Raw genomic sequence first — 13,125 nt, forward strand, 5'->3', positions numbered from 1 at the left:
GAAGCCTTTGGCATGAATGTGGTGACAGCCTAGGTGAGGATGCCGTTGGCAGTGAGGGGGCAAGCAGGTGGTGTCCAAGCAGACTCCCTAGCCTTGACACCCTCTCTCTTAGTGTCGAGAGCTGCTCCACGCGGTCACCTGGGATGGGCCAGGAGGCTGGAGCTTTTTCAGGGGAGGGTCCTTGTGGGCAACAGAGAACAGTGACTCATCCCACTCTCCCCCTTAGGACACAGGGTGTCGTGCCCTTCCTTGGCACTTTCCTCACCAAGTTGCTGATGTTGGATACCGCAGTGGAGGTCTATCTGGAGGTGGGTGAGCCTGAAGATTGTGGGGGATGGACCAGAATCTGGACCTGTGGGAATAGAGCACCCCTGTAATGAGCCCTGAGCTCTCAGGACTCGGCAAACCTACCCTGATGACAGCCTCAGAGCTGCGCCTGTGAGGTCGGAGTCTCTTGCCCAACTCAGCGATGAGTGAGGCGAGACTGCAGTTAGGACATGGCTCCCGGTGCCGAAGACTGGTGAAGCAGCAGAGCTTCCTGAAGGCAAAGCTGCATGAGGTCTGTCTGAGTGGACCTCAGCTTCCCCTGGTGAGTTTGCCCGTGGGGGGAGAATGAAGTCAGGACCCTCCACGTCAGCAAGCACCTCCGTAGCCGCAGCAGCCCCTTCCTGCCTGAGGCTTCGGCCTCCCCTACTGTCTTCCGAGAGGGTGGTGCTGCAGGGTCCCGACCTGTAGCCAGTCCATCTGGCCCATGTCCTCCTTTCTCTGGACCCCAGAGCCTGGCCTAGATCCCAGGCCCACTATCTGTGTATGCACGGCCCCCTCATGGGTCCTGGCCATGGTGCAGCATGAGAAGGGATGGGAATCAAGTGCTCCTAAGAACCAGGGGCCTCATTCTGATGGACTTTGTCTGCATTCCAGGGGAATGAGATCAACCACCAAAAAAGAAATAAGGTGAGCATATGTGGCGCTTCCCGCAGGGAAGGGTAGGGAGTGGGCCTCAGAGATGTCCCTGGGAAGAACATTGCTTGGCTCCATCCCCTCCACCTCACATTTCCTGGGACCCCTTGAGAAGAAAGCAGTGCAAGTCCCATCCCGTTAGGAGATGGGGACAGAGCATGGCATCCAGGAGGACTTCCTGGAGGAGGGGCTACTGATACTCACCTCTGAGAACAGGTGGAGACCGGATGAATCTGCAGGGAGGAGGATGGCCATGTGTGCCAGGACCTGGGATGGGTGCCCCGTCCCGGTGCTCAACCCTCACCAGACCCTGCAGCTCCCCGCCCCCCCAGGCTCCCTATACATCCTGTGCTTCTCTCTCTGCTCAGGAATACCAAGTCATGACGGACATCATGCTGCTCCAGGTGGCTGCCGAGAATTACACCCTAGAGCCCGAGGATCCTTTTTGGGCCTGGTTCCAGGCTATGGAGCCGCTCAGCGAGGCTGAGAGGTGAGGCCCATCAGGAGCTGGGTCGGTGAGGTTCGGGGTGGACTCTTTCTGCTGGCCACTCCTGGGATCCTCCTTCCCTGGGCAGCCTCTGGCCTTGTTGCCGGGGTGCCAGACTCCAGCTGTGGGCAAACACTGGCAGAGACTCTTGAATGGAAGCTCCTGGGCAACTCACAGGTGTCCCTCTGTCCTTAGCTACACCCTGTCCTGCCAGCTGGAGCCCCGGTCCTAGCTGGTCAGCAGCACTCAAGAAGGAGAAGAACTGGCCGCAGTCAACCTCAGGGCTGTGCAAGTGTCCAGTGGCCCTCCAGGGATTCCTCAGCAGCTGCATATGGGCAGTCCTTGCGCCTTATTTACTCCACACCCCTTCCCCCCATCTATTTCCTTATGTAGGGGGCACCATTTAGTTGTTTTAAATAGTACCGTGATAGATTTGCATGTTAGGAGATTAAAGCCCTTGTTTTGTTTTAGAGCCCAGGTGTGTGGTTTGGGTCTTTTACTTCCTGCAGTAATGGAAAACTTGCACAGACTCTCATATTCGTTCCTGACCTAGGAAATCTTCCAGAGTCATCAGCTACTGTATGTGGGAGGAAGGAGAAGTGCCAGCCTTTCTCCCTAGCCACTGGAGGGCACCCCGAAATCCCCCTTACTCAGAGCATGGGTCCATTTCATTCAATGAATTTGGGCAAACGGCAGAGACAGCCCCTCAGAACTCCTGAGATTTAGAGGTTGCAGGGACTTTCCCAGGAATAGCAACAACCACTGAAAGTGGGAGTCTTTAAGACTTGTACGCCCCAGAACTCCTTCCTGCCCCAGGACTGGGGTTGCCTTTCTCCGCTCTAAGGCCAGGAAGACTGTGTCCTGCTTCTTCCGTTGAGATGCTTTTTTGGTTTAGTGTTTGGTTTTGTATTGCCCCCGTATTTGGAACTTGTCGTATTGTAGTTCAATCTCTGGAACTGCATCAGCACCTAGTGGGGAAAAACACGGAAGGAGATCAAATCCTGCATGTGAAGGAAGGAGATCAAATCCTGCATGTGAAGGGGACAAAGCCAGAGGAAGATAATTTGCAGATGGACTCAGGGCAGGCACGACTTTCCAGCCTCAGTCTCCCCGTTGGCCGTTTACCAAGTTTGGAATCTTTCTGGGATTCTTGTCAATGATCTCTGGATTCCCTTTCCTGCTTGTTTTGTGTGTTGGGAAAAGATGGGAAGGGTACTTTAAAGGGCACACCTGAGCCTGGTTCCATGAACATCTATGCTGACCTAGGAGCCAGGATTTCCAGCCTTCGTGCATCTCCTTATGCAGTTCTTCTGAAGCAGCAGTTCCCTCCAGGCCCCAGGCTCTGGGTCAGATGCACAATAGCTACTGTTCCCTGGCTGGCATCTGATGGATCAGGGACGGGCTCTTTCTTGCCAGGATAATGGGCCATATCCTTGACCAGAGAAACCCCACACTCTCCTTGCTGTCTGTCATGACTTTTAGGTCCATGTTTTCTGAAGTCCATCATCTCTATTTCTTTTATAATAATTTTTTTTATTATGTTAGTCAGCATACAGTACTTCCCTAGTTTTTGATGTAAAGTTCCATGACTCATTACTTGCGTCTAACACCCAGTGCACCATGCAATAGGTGCCCTCCTTAATACCCAACACCAGCCTATCCCAATCCCCCACTCCCCTCCTCTCTGAAGCCCTCAGTTTGTTTCCCAGTGTCCATAGTCTCTTGTGGTTCATTCCCCCTTCTGTTTACCCCCCCTTCTTCCCTTTCTTCTCCTACTGATCTTCCTACTTCTTATGTTCCATAAATGAGTGAAACCATATGATAATTTTCCTTCTCTGTTTGACTTGACTTAGCATTATCTCCTCCAGTCCCGTCTATGTTGCAGCAAATGTTGAGAAATCGTTCTTTTTGATGGCTGAGTAATATTCCATTGTCACTAATATTCAACAGTTTACACACTCAGTCTCAGTTTGCACACTTACACTGACTTGTCCGAAATTAGGTACTCAGCCTGAGCCCCCAGACCTACTGGGTCCCCTGCGCATTGAAAGTGAGCAGATGAGAAGCATCTCGCATGCAACTGGTTGCCAAAACAAAGCAGGGGTACGAATACTTCTATCAGACAAAACAGAATATAAAAAAAAAAAAAGAGAGTAGTGAGTCACAAAGAAGGACACTGTGTCCCAATCATGGAGACAATGCAACAAGAAGATAGAACAATTTTAAATTTTTAGACACCCATCATAGGAGGACCCAAATACGTAAAACAGTTAATAACAAAAAGCAGGCAACTAATTGACTGTAATACAATACAGTAGGGGATCTAACACCCCCCTTCTATTAATGGACACATGATCCAAACTGAAAATCAACAAGGAAACAGTGGCTTTGGGTGATGCACTGGTTTTAACAGACGCATGCAGAACATTCCATCCTCCAACAGCACATACTCATTCCTTTCGATTGCACATGGAACGTCCTCCAGAGCAGATCACATATTAGGCTACCGAACAAGTCTCTACTAATTCAAAAAGATGGAAGTCATGGCATACATCTTTTCTGACCACAATGGTATGGACTAGAAATCAACCACAAGAGAAAAACCTGGAAAGACCATGAACACAAGGAGGTGAAAGAACACGCTCCCGAGAAATGAGTGGGTCAACCAGGAATTCAAAATAGGAAAAAAAATTACATGGAATCCAAGAACAATGACAAGACAAGCGTCCCAAAACTTTGGGATACAACAAAAGTGAATCTTAGAGGACCGGTTACAGCAATACAGGCCAGCTCCAAAAGCAAGAACAATCTCCCATCCCATCACCTGACACAAAGGGATCTAGCATAAGAACAGCAGAGAGCTCTAGAGCAGGGGATCAGCCTTGGTGCGTTGGAGCTCTTGCTGTTGGGCCCATGCATAGCTTCCGTCCTTGCTCAATTTCCCAGCAGGTATGGTGTTCTTTCCTTTCCTGCACAACAACTCCCACCATGTCCACTGGGGAATCAACCCTTTATGGAATTCTAGAATGCTAGAAACTGCCAAAAAGGCCCAGGAAACAACCGTGCCTTCCCCATTTGGTATATCAAGGTGCCGATTAGCTTTCTCTTTGGGGAACATTCAACAGTGGTTTTTGAGACATTGTCTTAGGCCTGGATCCCCTGGGGATCTCGTGAAAATACAGATTCTGATTCAGTAACACTGGGAGGGACCTGAGACTCTGCATTTCCAACATGCCCTCTGCGGATGCTGAGGCCACTTGTCCACGGACCACCCTGACAAACGGCGCCAGCAGGCCATTTGACCAAAGTTATCTGTTTCACCACTGAAAACAGAATTTTCAGCAACAGTTTGGCCGCAACGAGGAGGCCTTTTTATTGTCAGGAAGATAAACAGCCAGGGCAGGGCTTTGTCCACACCTGCAGGCCTCTCCTCCTCTTCTCTTCCAGGGCATATGGAGGCAGGATGGAAGGAGGTCAATAGTTTAGGAGCTTCTTTAGGTCAGTGGGTTTTCTTTCCTGTGCCCTCCTGTATCTCTGCGATGTGTGCAGAGCACAAAGTCCTTCCAAGAGGGATGGCCGAGGCTGAAAGGGGGTTAGGTGGGAGCCTGAGCTCCTGAGTCAGCCCTGGCACGTGGGCAGAGGCAGGCGCTAGGGGCCACTCTGTGTGTGGTGCACGGGCTCACTCGCAAGTCCCCATGAACGGGCCAGAGGAGCTTCAGAGAGGACGGGCAGAAGACCCAATATTGCTCCAGGCGACAGAGGAGGGAAAAGACTGAGGTTGGTTCATGGCTGAATGGGCTTGGATGTGGCTGCAGGATGGAAAGTGGCTGCAGATATACTACAGCCCCGTTCAGGGTAGTCTTGATAGAATGCAGCGACGGGAAATTCTTTCGAGCATTTCAAAATTCTTTCAATTCTTTCAGGTGGTATGGAAAGAAAAGCAGCCTGAGGAAAGAATATACATTGGCTCGTGGCAGTGGTAGATGATTTGGCTCGTTGGTCAGGGACTGGGAGGAAGAAGATTTATGACAATTAGTCGTGGGGAACAGACATGTAGGTGGACCCATGGGAGTGGGCACCAGGTATGATGATCTTTGCATCACACATTGACATCCGCCCAAGCGCATTCAACCTGGAAAAGGCACTAAGCAGCCGAGTACATCTTGGCCACTTGATATCCATTCTAGCCTCTCACATTGCCCATCCCAGTGCTAGCATAACGGGCTCAGGAATGGACATGGTGACAAGGATGGAAGGCAGGGCCCCAAGACCTTCCCATTTCTTCTTTCAGCAACTATGCTCTGAGCGCTCAGCCTGTGCCAGGTGAGTTGGTGCGCCCCAGTGCAGTCTGCAAATGGCCAAGTTGTTTCTGCTGTTCTGATGGAGAACACCTTGAAAGCAAGATGTGTGAAAGAACAGAGCAGGTATTATACTCCAGTTACCAGCACAGTGTAGTAGGGAGGGCTAGGGAGTCACAGGAGAGGAGGGTCTGGAAGGCCTCCACATGGTGACATCTGCTGGTAGCAGATTGACAAGAGGGAGCAAGAGCTGCACACCTCTGGGAACAGTGTGTCAGGGAGAGGGCACCGCTGGGGCCAAATCTCTCAGACAGAAACTAGTTTGACCAGAGAAGATTCGGAAAGTGGCCAGAGTGGCTGGTGGAGGCTGGGAGGTGAGAACAAGAGATGGCAGTGGATGGGAGGGCCAGGTGCCGAAGCCTGGTCGACTGAGTTAGCTATCTGTTTGTCTCTGAGAACACTACTAGAAAGCTTAGCACTTCTGAAGCGTGATATTTCCTTGCTCCCAATTCGGGGGGGCCTGGAATCTCCGCACAGTTGAGACTGGGTGTTTCTGCCCCCAGGTCTCTGTGTGATGCAATCTGCGCCTCACCCGAGGCCCAACTATGGTAAGATTTGCTCCCAAGTCACTGATGTGACTAATGTCAGGATTTAGCTCAGACTCAACAAAGTGGGTTTAAGCGAAATCCTGAATTTGAGTTCTTTTCTGCCTATTAGCCTGGGCACTCCCTAGGTTCCTTCCTCTGTGGGCCTTTATGTAGGGCAGTTCTAAACACCAGTGCTTGCTTCCCCAGTGCAGGGATACAGGAAAGAAAGGAAGGGAACAGAAGAGAGTAACAGGAAAGTGACAATGTTCTGTCATATTCTCTTGGTCAGAAACCTATTAGCAACCAGGCAGTGGATAGACAGGGAGGTATATAGCACGGGTGGGGATCCCTGGGAGCCACTGTGGAGTCAACGTGGTGGTATAGTCAGCACATTTCATCCAGACCATGAAACGGAGGTAAGCTTTAAAGTCGATGTGTGTTATGTTAACATGGGTTTGACTCCTGTGTGGCACTTAAGAGACAAAAAGAAAGAACAAAGAGAAAACAAACAAAAAACCAGTCTCAAATGTAGAGCACAGACTAGGGATGGCCAGGTGGGGGGATGGGTGAAATAGGTCATGGGGATTAAGAGTACACTTATGGTGCTGAGCACTGAGTAATGTACAGAACTATTGAGTCCCTGCTGTTCACCTGAAAGGAATATAACACTGTCAACTATAGTGTACTTTCAAACCTTAAGAAAAATCGGTCCTATGAGATCTAAGCTTAGAATACGCAGAGTTTCCTCATGAGGTCTCATCGGGCTGAACGTCAATCCACACGAAAGGTAAATGAAAATGTCCAAAGACAAAAGGACAGTCTGTTTCTATGGAAAGGCCAGGGCCCACCTCTGTGTTCACGTAAAAGGTAACGTCCTATGCTACTGGCAGTTGGAGCAGAGTTTCACTCAAGTCCTATTGGAGCGATGCTCCTCTGGTGTTCTCATTCTACTTGGTTGTGTGTCTTCATGAAGTAATTGAAATAACGATTCCTAACCTTTGTCTCGTGGATGAAGCAATATTCGACTATGGGTAGCCATCGAACGTTTGGAGCGGGAACAACTTTCGGAAAATATTTAGCATTCGTATCTCTCATCGTATTACAGATAAGGAAGCTGAAGCCCAACAAGGGCACCCGGGGAACAATAACACAGAGGAGGTTCTCCTGACACCTGGTTCAGGGTCCTAACTCATTGAGGAAGTGTGAAGAACGCCCAACCCTCCAGGGTCAATGGACATATCATTTGAACGTGTCATTTTTAAAGAAAAGTGAAATGCGGTCAAACATAGAAAGACAGAAAATAACATCCTTTTAAAGAAAATCCACTATGATCCTCTACACTGTTTCTTACGTTCCACATATGAGTGAAAACTGATGATAATCATAGGGGAAAGGAGGGAAAACTGACCGGGAAGCCATCAGAGACGGAGCAAAACCATGAGGGGCTCTTAAGCACAGAGAACAACTGAGGGTGGCTGGAGGGGAGCTGGGTGGGGGGATGGGGCAATTGGGTGAGGAGCATAAAGGAGGGCACGTGATGTGATGAGCACTGAGTGGTATATGCAACTGATGAGTTATTCAACACTACATCTGAAATAAGGATGGACTGTATGTCGGCTAATCGAATTTCAATAAAAAAATAACGGAAATCCAAGGTTCTGTGTTTTCTTGTTTTCAATACGAAAAATACCGGATGATTTCTTTTCTTCCCACAAGCAATGAAGGGAGCTAGCCTATTCAAGGTGAGGCAGTTTTCAGGGCATGCTGCCTTTTTCATTTCAACCCTAAAGAGACTTTCAAACATGCTTTCAGTTCCAGGCCTCTTGCCCTTCGAGTCCATTCCGAGCACCCTTGACAGGGTGGCAAAAACTTTGTTTCTTCAAGGTGGGTCACCTCAAGCAGGTAACATCTGTACTTGCCACAGAGTTACTACAGGTGTGCACCCTCCATCACTTACAAGTGCCTCTCGACAAGATTTCCTCACAGGCGGCATGAATACTGGTGGCTGATGGTTTTCTCTTTGATGACATTGATCCCATTTTTTCACTTGCACGATGACTGGGAGTCGGCTCTCGGTCTCATTCCTGGTGGTGATACAGCTCTCCAGCTCCCCCTCAAACATGTCCATCTCCTCTCTCCCAGAGAGGAACATGCAGAACTTAGGGACCATGAACTGGGAACACAGAGCAAACATATAAAGGTCTTGCCTGACTTCAGCTCAGCATAGGAGGGACACACTGTTCCCCTTTGGTTTGACCCCAGTGTAATTTAGTACTCTAACCTTCTTTGCCATGGACTCCAGACAGTGGCTCACCAAGATGGGAGGGATACGGAGTTCCTTGCAGACACGCCCACACACCACGTTCATCACCTTCTAGCATGTAAGACTATGTCCCTCATCTGATTAAGAAACTCTTCAAACGTTAATGGATCAGAGTGCAATGAAAGTCTAACTTGGAAGAAGGGCTGAGCTCGGGGATCCGTCCAGTCATATGTCTCACTGCTCCCATCATCCACATAGGTGCTGCACAAAATGGACAAGGTCCCATTTCCAGTACACAGCTCATGCTGGCCCATCATACATATTCCTATCCTCTTGCGATCACATAGAGTCATGACCCCATCATCATGCCAGTGCTTCTCCAGTTCATGCTGCTCTCTTACTCCACTAATGAACCTTTTTCATCTCGGAAGTGCAGCCCAATAATATTCATTTTCATAGCTTCACAAAATAGGATTTGGCCGTGCTTTAATGCATATGACCTGCAAGGCACAGGATATAAAAGAAAAATAAATTCACGTACAGGACATTCAGAATACTTATAATCTTTGTGACTTTAAAGACATTAGCAATGAAGTAAAAACACAATCCACATGATGGGAGACCATATTTGCAAACTGTCTATCTGGCAGGGGCTCAATATCCAGAATGAATAGAGATCACACGAACTCAACAACAGACAACAAAATGAATGCAATGCGTGAATGTGCAAATTGGGAATAGGCATATCCTCAAAGATGTGCACGTGAAAAGAAATTTGAAAAGATACATCACTATTGTTAAGGGAAATGCAAATTATAAAAAGCAACGAGATACCATTTTACATCCTTTAAGATGACTCTTCCAAAAAAAAAAAAAAAAGCAATCAGAAGGGAAAAAAAGAGCAAGTGTTGGCCAAGATGTGGAGAAGATGGAAGCCTTATTCAATGTGTGTGGTAGGAATGTTTAACAGCATAGTTGTGAAATCAGTATGGTAGTTTCAAAAAAATGAAAATTAGACTTACAATGTGTTCCAGTAACTCCACTTCTGGGGTGTATACCCAAATTAATTGACAGCATGGTCTTGAAGACATATCTGAACACACATTTTCATGGCATCATTATTCATAATAGCTAAACCATGAAAGCAATCCAAGTATCTGTCGAGGGAGGAACAGATGTTGTATGTACACATATTGGAATAGCATTCATTCTTCAAAGTGGAAGAAGACATTGACATATGCCACAACATGGGTGAACCTGGAGGATATTATGCTAAGTAGATGAGTATTCATGAAAAGACACACTTTGACTTCACTCTTAGGACCTACCTAGAGTAAATTGCCAAAGACAGTAGAATGGTGTTGCCAAGGGCTGGAAGTAGGCGGTCATTGGAAGTTTCTGATTCATGGTATAGAGTTTGAGTTTTACAAGATACAATGAGATGTGAAGCTGGGTTACAGGGAGGTTGTTCAAACATATTAATGCATGGAACACACTTAGAATGTACTCCATGAACTTAATGGACTTAACGACATGAAAATAAATGTAAACTGCAAATACGGAGAAACGAACTCGGGACAATTTCGTCTAGCCATTTATATCCTTTCGTTTAGGTCCTATCTCAGACATTTTGCTTCAGCCATTTTCCATGAGGCGACTTTGATCAAACAAAATGTTCTCATTCTGTGCCCACTTGGAAGCTTACAATCAGAATTTTCCAAAACATGAACAGTTTTTTCAAAAGTTACTATCTGAGGTCACTTATTAAGACTTTCTATTCTTTGACAAATTGTTAAATGGAACAACATTTTAAAATTCTATTTCATCTGCTTTAATTTTAATTCACTGATTTTCAATTTCAGAATCGACTTTCTATGCCAATGGCTTGAAGATTTTAACCCCTAGGATAACCTACTGGCTTTCGGTTCTGCTGTTTTCAGTTTTGTTTACGTGACATTCTTTTTACCACGTCCAATTTCCTGATGCTCTCTATGAATATTAAAATATTTTTTTGCTCCAGTTGTTTTGATACATTTGACATACAGAACTGTGTATGTTGAAGATACCTGGCGTAATGATGTTCCTTTCGTATACTGTGAAACGATCGCCAGAATAAATTTAGTCCGCCGCCATCATCATCTCTAGAGATACAAAAATGAAGTTAAAAGAAAAGAAAGAGAGGTTTTTCTTTGTGATGAGAACTCTCAGAACTTGCTCTTTTCACACCTCTCCAATACACCATAGAGCAGTAATGAACTGTAGTCCTGGGGTGTACTGTAAATCCCTATTCCTTATTGATCTGAAACTGGAATTTGTACCTTTTGCCATTCACTCAATTCCTGTACCCCCTCTGCCCTCTGCTTCTGGTTACTTCAATCTGATCTCTTTTTCTGAGTTAGTCTTCCTCCTTTTCTCTTCTTTGTCTCAGATTCCACAGAGAAGGGAAAAATAGAGATCCTGCTCCTTTGCTCTGTGACTCTGCAAAGGCACTGCGTTGAGGACCCCCGAGAAAAGGCATGGCTTTCTTTGCTGGTGTGCCTGCATGGGGCTGTGCCACCAGAGCTGGAGAACTGGGTGCAGGGCGCTTCCTTGTCCATGGTACCTGGTGAGTTCTGCTGGAGGAACTGGAGCAGGAAGAGTCAGGCAGAGGCCATTGTGGTTGTCGCCCCTGCCCAGAAACAGCTTGAAAGTTTTAGTAGCATTCTGCAGTCTAGGTGCTTAAGAGGGGAGGTGGGCTCCAAGATCTTCTCAATTGTTCATTGAGTAACTACACACTGAGCACTGCCCTATGCCAGGTATCTTGCTGGGCCCGTGCGCGGAGCTGAAATTACCTAGGGCTCCTTTGCTTTAGGAGCTCCCAGTCTACACATGGACCAAAGCTCCAAAGAGAACGCACGTGAAAGAAAAGAGCAAGCGCTCTGTAGTAGGAATGAAGTGTACTACGGAGGAAGGCTGGGGAGTCATTGCATGGAAAGATATGAAAGGCCTCACTGAAGCTGAGGTTGCTGAGAACAGATTGACCAAAGGGAGCTAGGCCTGCACACGTCAGGGAGCAGCGTTTCAGGAAGAAGTGACTTGTGCTGCAGACACTCAATAACAGAAGCCAGTTTGGCCAGAGGAGTGAAAAAGGCAGCCAGGGTGGCTGCAGGGACACTAGGAGGAGAGCAGAGGGGAGGGAGGAAGGCAGGGACAGATGCTGAGGCCTGGGAGACTGTTACTTATCTAGAGTTGCCCCGGGACTGCATTGCCCTGATACCCTGCATGTGCAGGTGCATCGCTTTAATTTCTAACAGTATTTGTGGGTGAAGAATGCGGGCCCAAATTAGCATGGTTCCCCAGGCTCAAGGTGTGTCAGTGGCTGCGGCTGTGACCAGGGCCATACTGGAAGAGGATTTTGTCATAAGTTGGCTCACGTGACTCGGGATGCCATCTGGACTCAGAACCTGAGTTCCTGTGTGTCTTTTGGCCTTGGCACTGCCTCCGTTCTCTATCCTGTGAGCCTCTGTAGATGGCAGCTGAAAACATCAGTGCTTGGTTCTGGTTCAGAGAGAGAGAAGAAGAAGGGAAAGGGAAGGAGTGAGTAGTGGAACATGATGGAAAGTAACTAGGGAGTGAGAAACTCTTTGCATGACATGTAGAGAAGCTCTAGGCATGGTACTTGATCACGTTGAATATGTCCTGTGGGTCAAAAGCCAGTCACTGACCACTTAGCAGTTACAGTCTGATGCCTATACCACAGGTCAGGATCCCTGGGAGCCATGGTGAAAGCCACTCCCCTCATAGACCCAAACGAGGTAACGGGGTCTCGTTCTTCATATAACGGGAAACAATTGCATGGTTTTACTACAGAGGATGACAATGCCTGCATCTTCTTGCTTTTCCAGGCCATCATGGTGCCCACCTTAAAATGAGGCCAAGAGGGAAAGTGACAGTTGCAGTATTACACGGCTGGAACCCAGGCCTCTTCTGAGCGGCCCTCCATGCCAAGTCCCACCCCTTCTTGTAATTCTTCCATCTTGAAAATTGTGCCTCAGATACACAGGGGACCACCCCACACATGTAATAAATACTCTTATCCACAGACACCCGAGGATGTCCCAAGGAAGTAGATTCTAGCCTGATCCCCACACTGCAGGCTGGGAAAGTGGGGACTACGTGAGAGACACAATGACATAGGACACACAAGTGCGCAAAGAAACACAGAACGTAAGGTCTGAATTCAGCTCTGCCTCCTGAAGCTTCAGACACTAGTTCCATTTCCAGAGAGTGGTGGCTATGGCCTTTTTGGCTCATTGTGTCCAGTTAAGGAGATGACATGGGGGAGAAAGCTAAGGAGTCAACTGCCAAGAAGGGGCTCTGGATAGGTCTGACTGAACACATGGTCCCAGGGATTAGAATCTTGAAAGAGTGACCTCACTTCCTCTGTGATAGGCCCCAACTGAACTTAGAACTCTGGTAACCGGGCACCCAGATTCAAAAGACAACCTGCTCTCCAGCTCACTTGAGTGGAGACATTCGAGAGAGCAAGAT

At 47.8% G+C, this 13,125-nt stretch overlaps 1 protein-coding gene and 1 long non-coding RNA gene across 2 annotated transcripts in view; one reads left to right on the plus strand and one right to left on the minus strand.

The window, feature by feature from the left end:
• Window positions 1–1,922, plus strand: part of LOC125282068 (ral guanine nucleotide dissociation stimulator-like) — a 75,828-nt gene extending 73,906 nt beyond the window's left edge. Inside the window, exons 9-10 of the mRNA XM_057313009.1 lie at window positions 227–954; window positions 1,329–1,922. Of these exons, the coding sequence (XP_057168992.1) occupies window positions 227–316 (90 nt within the window). The 3' untranslated portion in view covers window positions 317–954; window positions 1,329–1,922. The remainder of the gene's footprint in view (window positions 1–226; window positions 955–1,328) is intronic.
• A 1,733-nt stretch (window positions 1,923–3,655) lies between these two features.
• LOC130543903 (uncharacterized) lies at window positions 3,656–11,103 on the minus strand. Its single transcript, XR_008959670.1, has 2 exons — window positions 9,618–11,103; window positions 3,656–9,095 (listed from the first exon to the last, which is right to left on the minus strand). It is a non-coding gene; the product is annotated as an uncharacterized LOC130543903 (long non-coding RNA).
• Between the last annotated feature and the right edge of the window lie 2,022 nt (window positions 11,104–13,125).

Source organism: Ursus arctos, unplaced genomic scaffold (genome assembly GCF_023065955.2).
Source record: "Ursus arctos isolate Adak ecotype North America unplaced genomic scaffold, UrsArc2.0 scaffold_16, whole genome shotgun sequence".
NCBI classification, from domain to species: Eukaryota; Metazoa; Chordata; class Mammalia; order Carnivora; family Ursidae; genus Ursus; species Ursus arctos.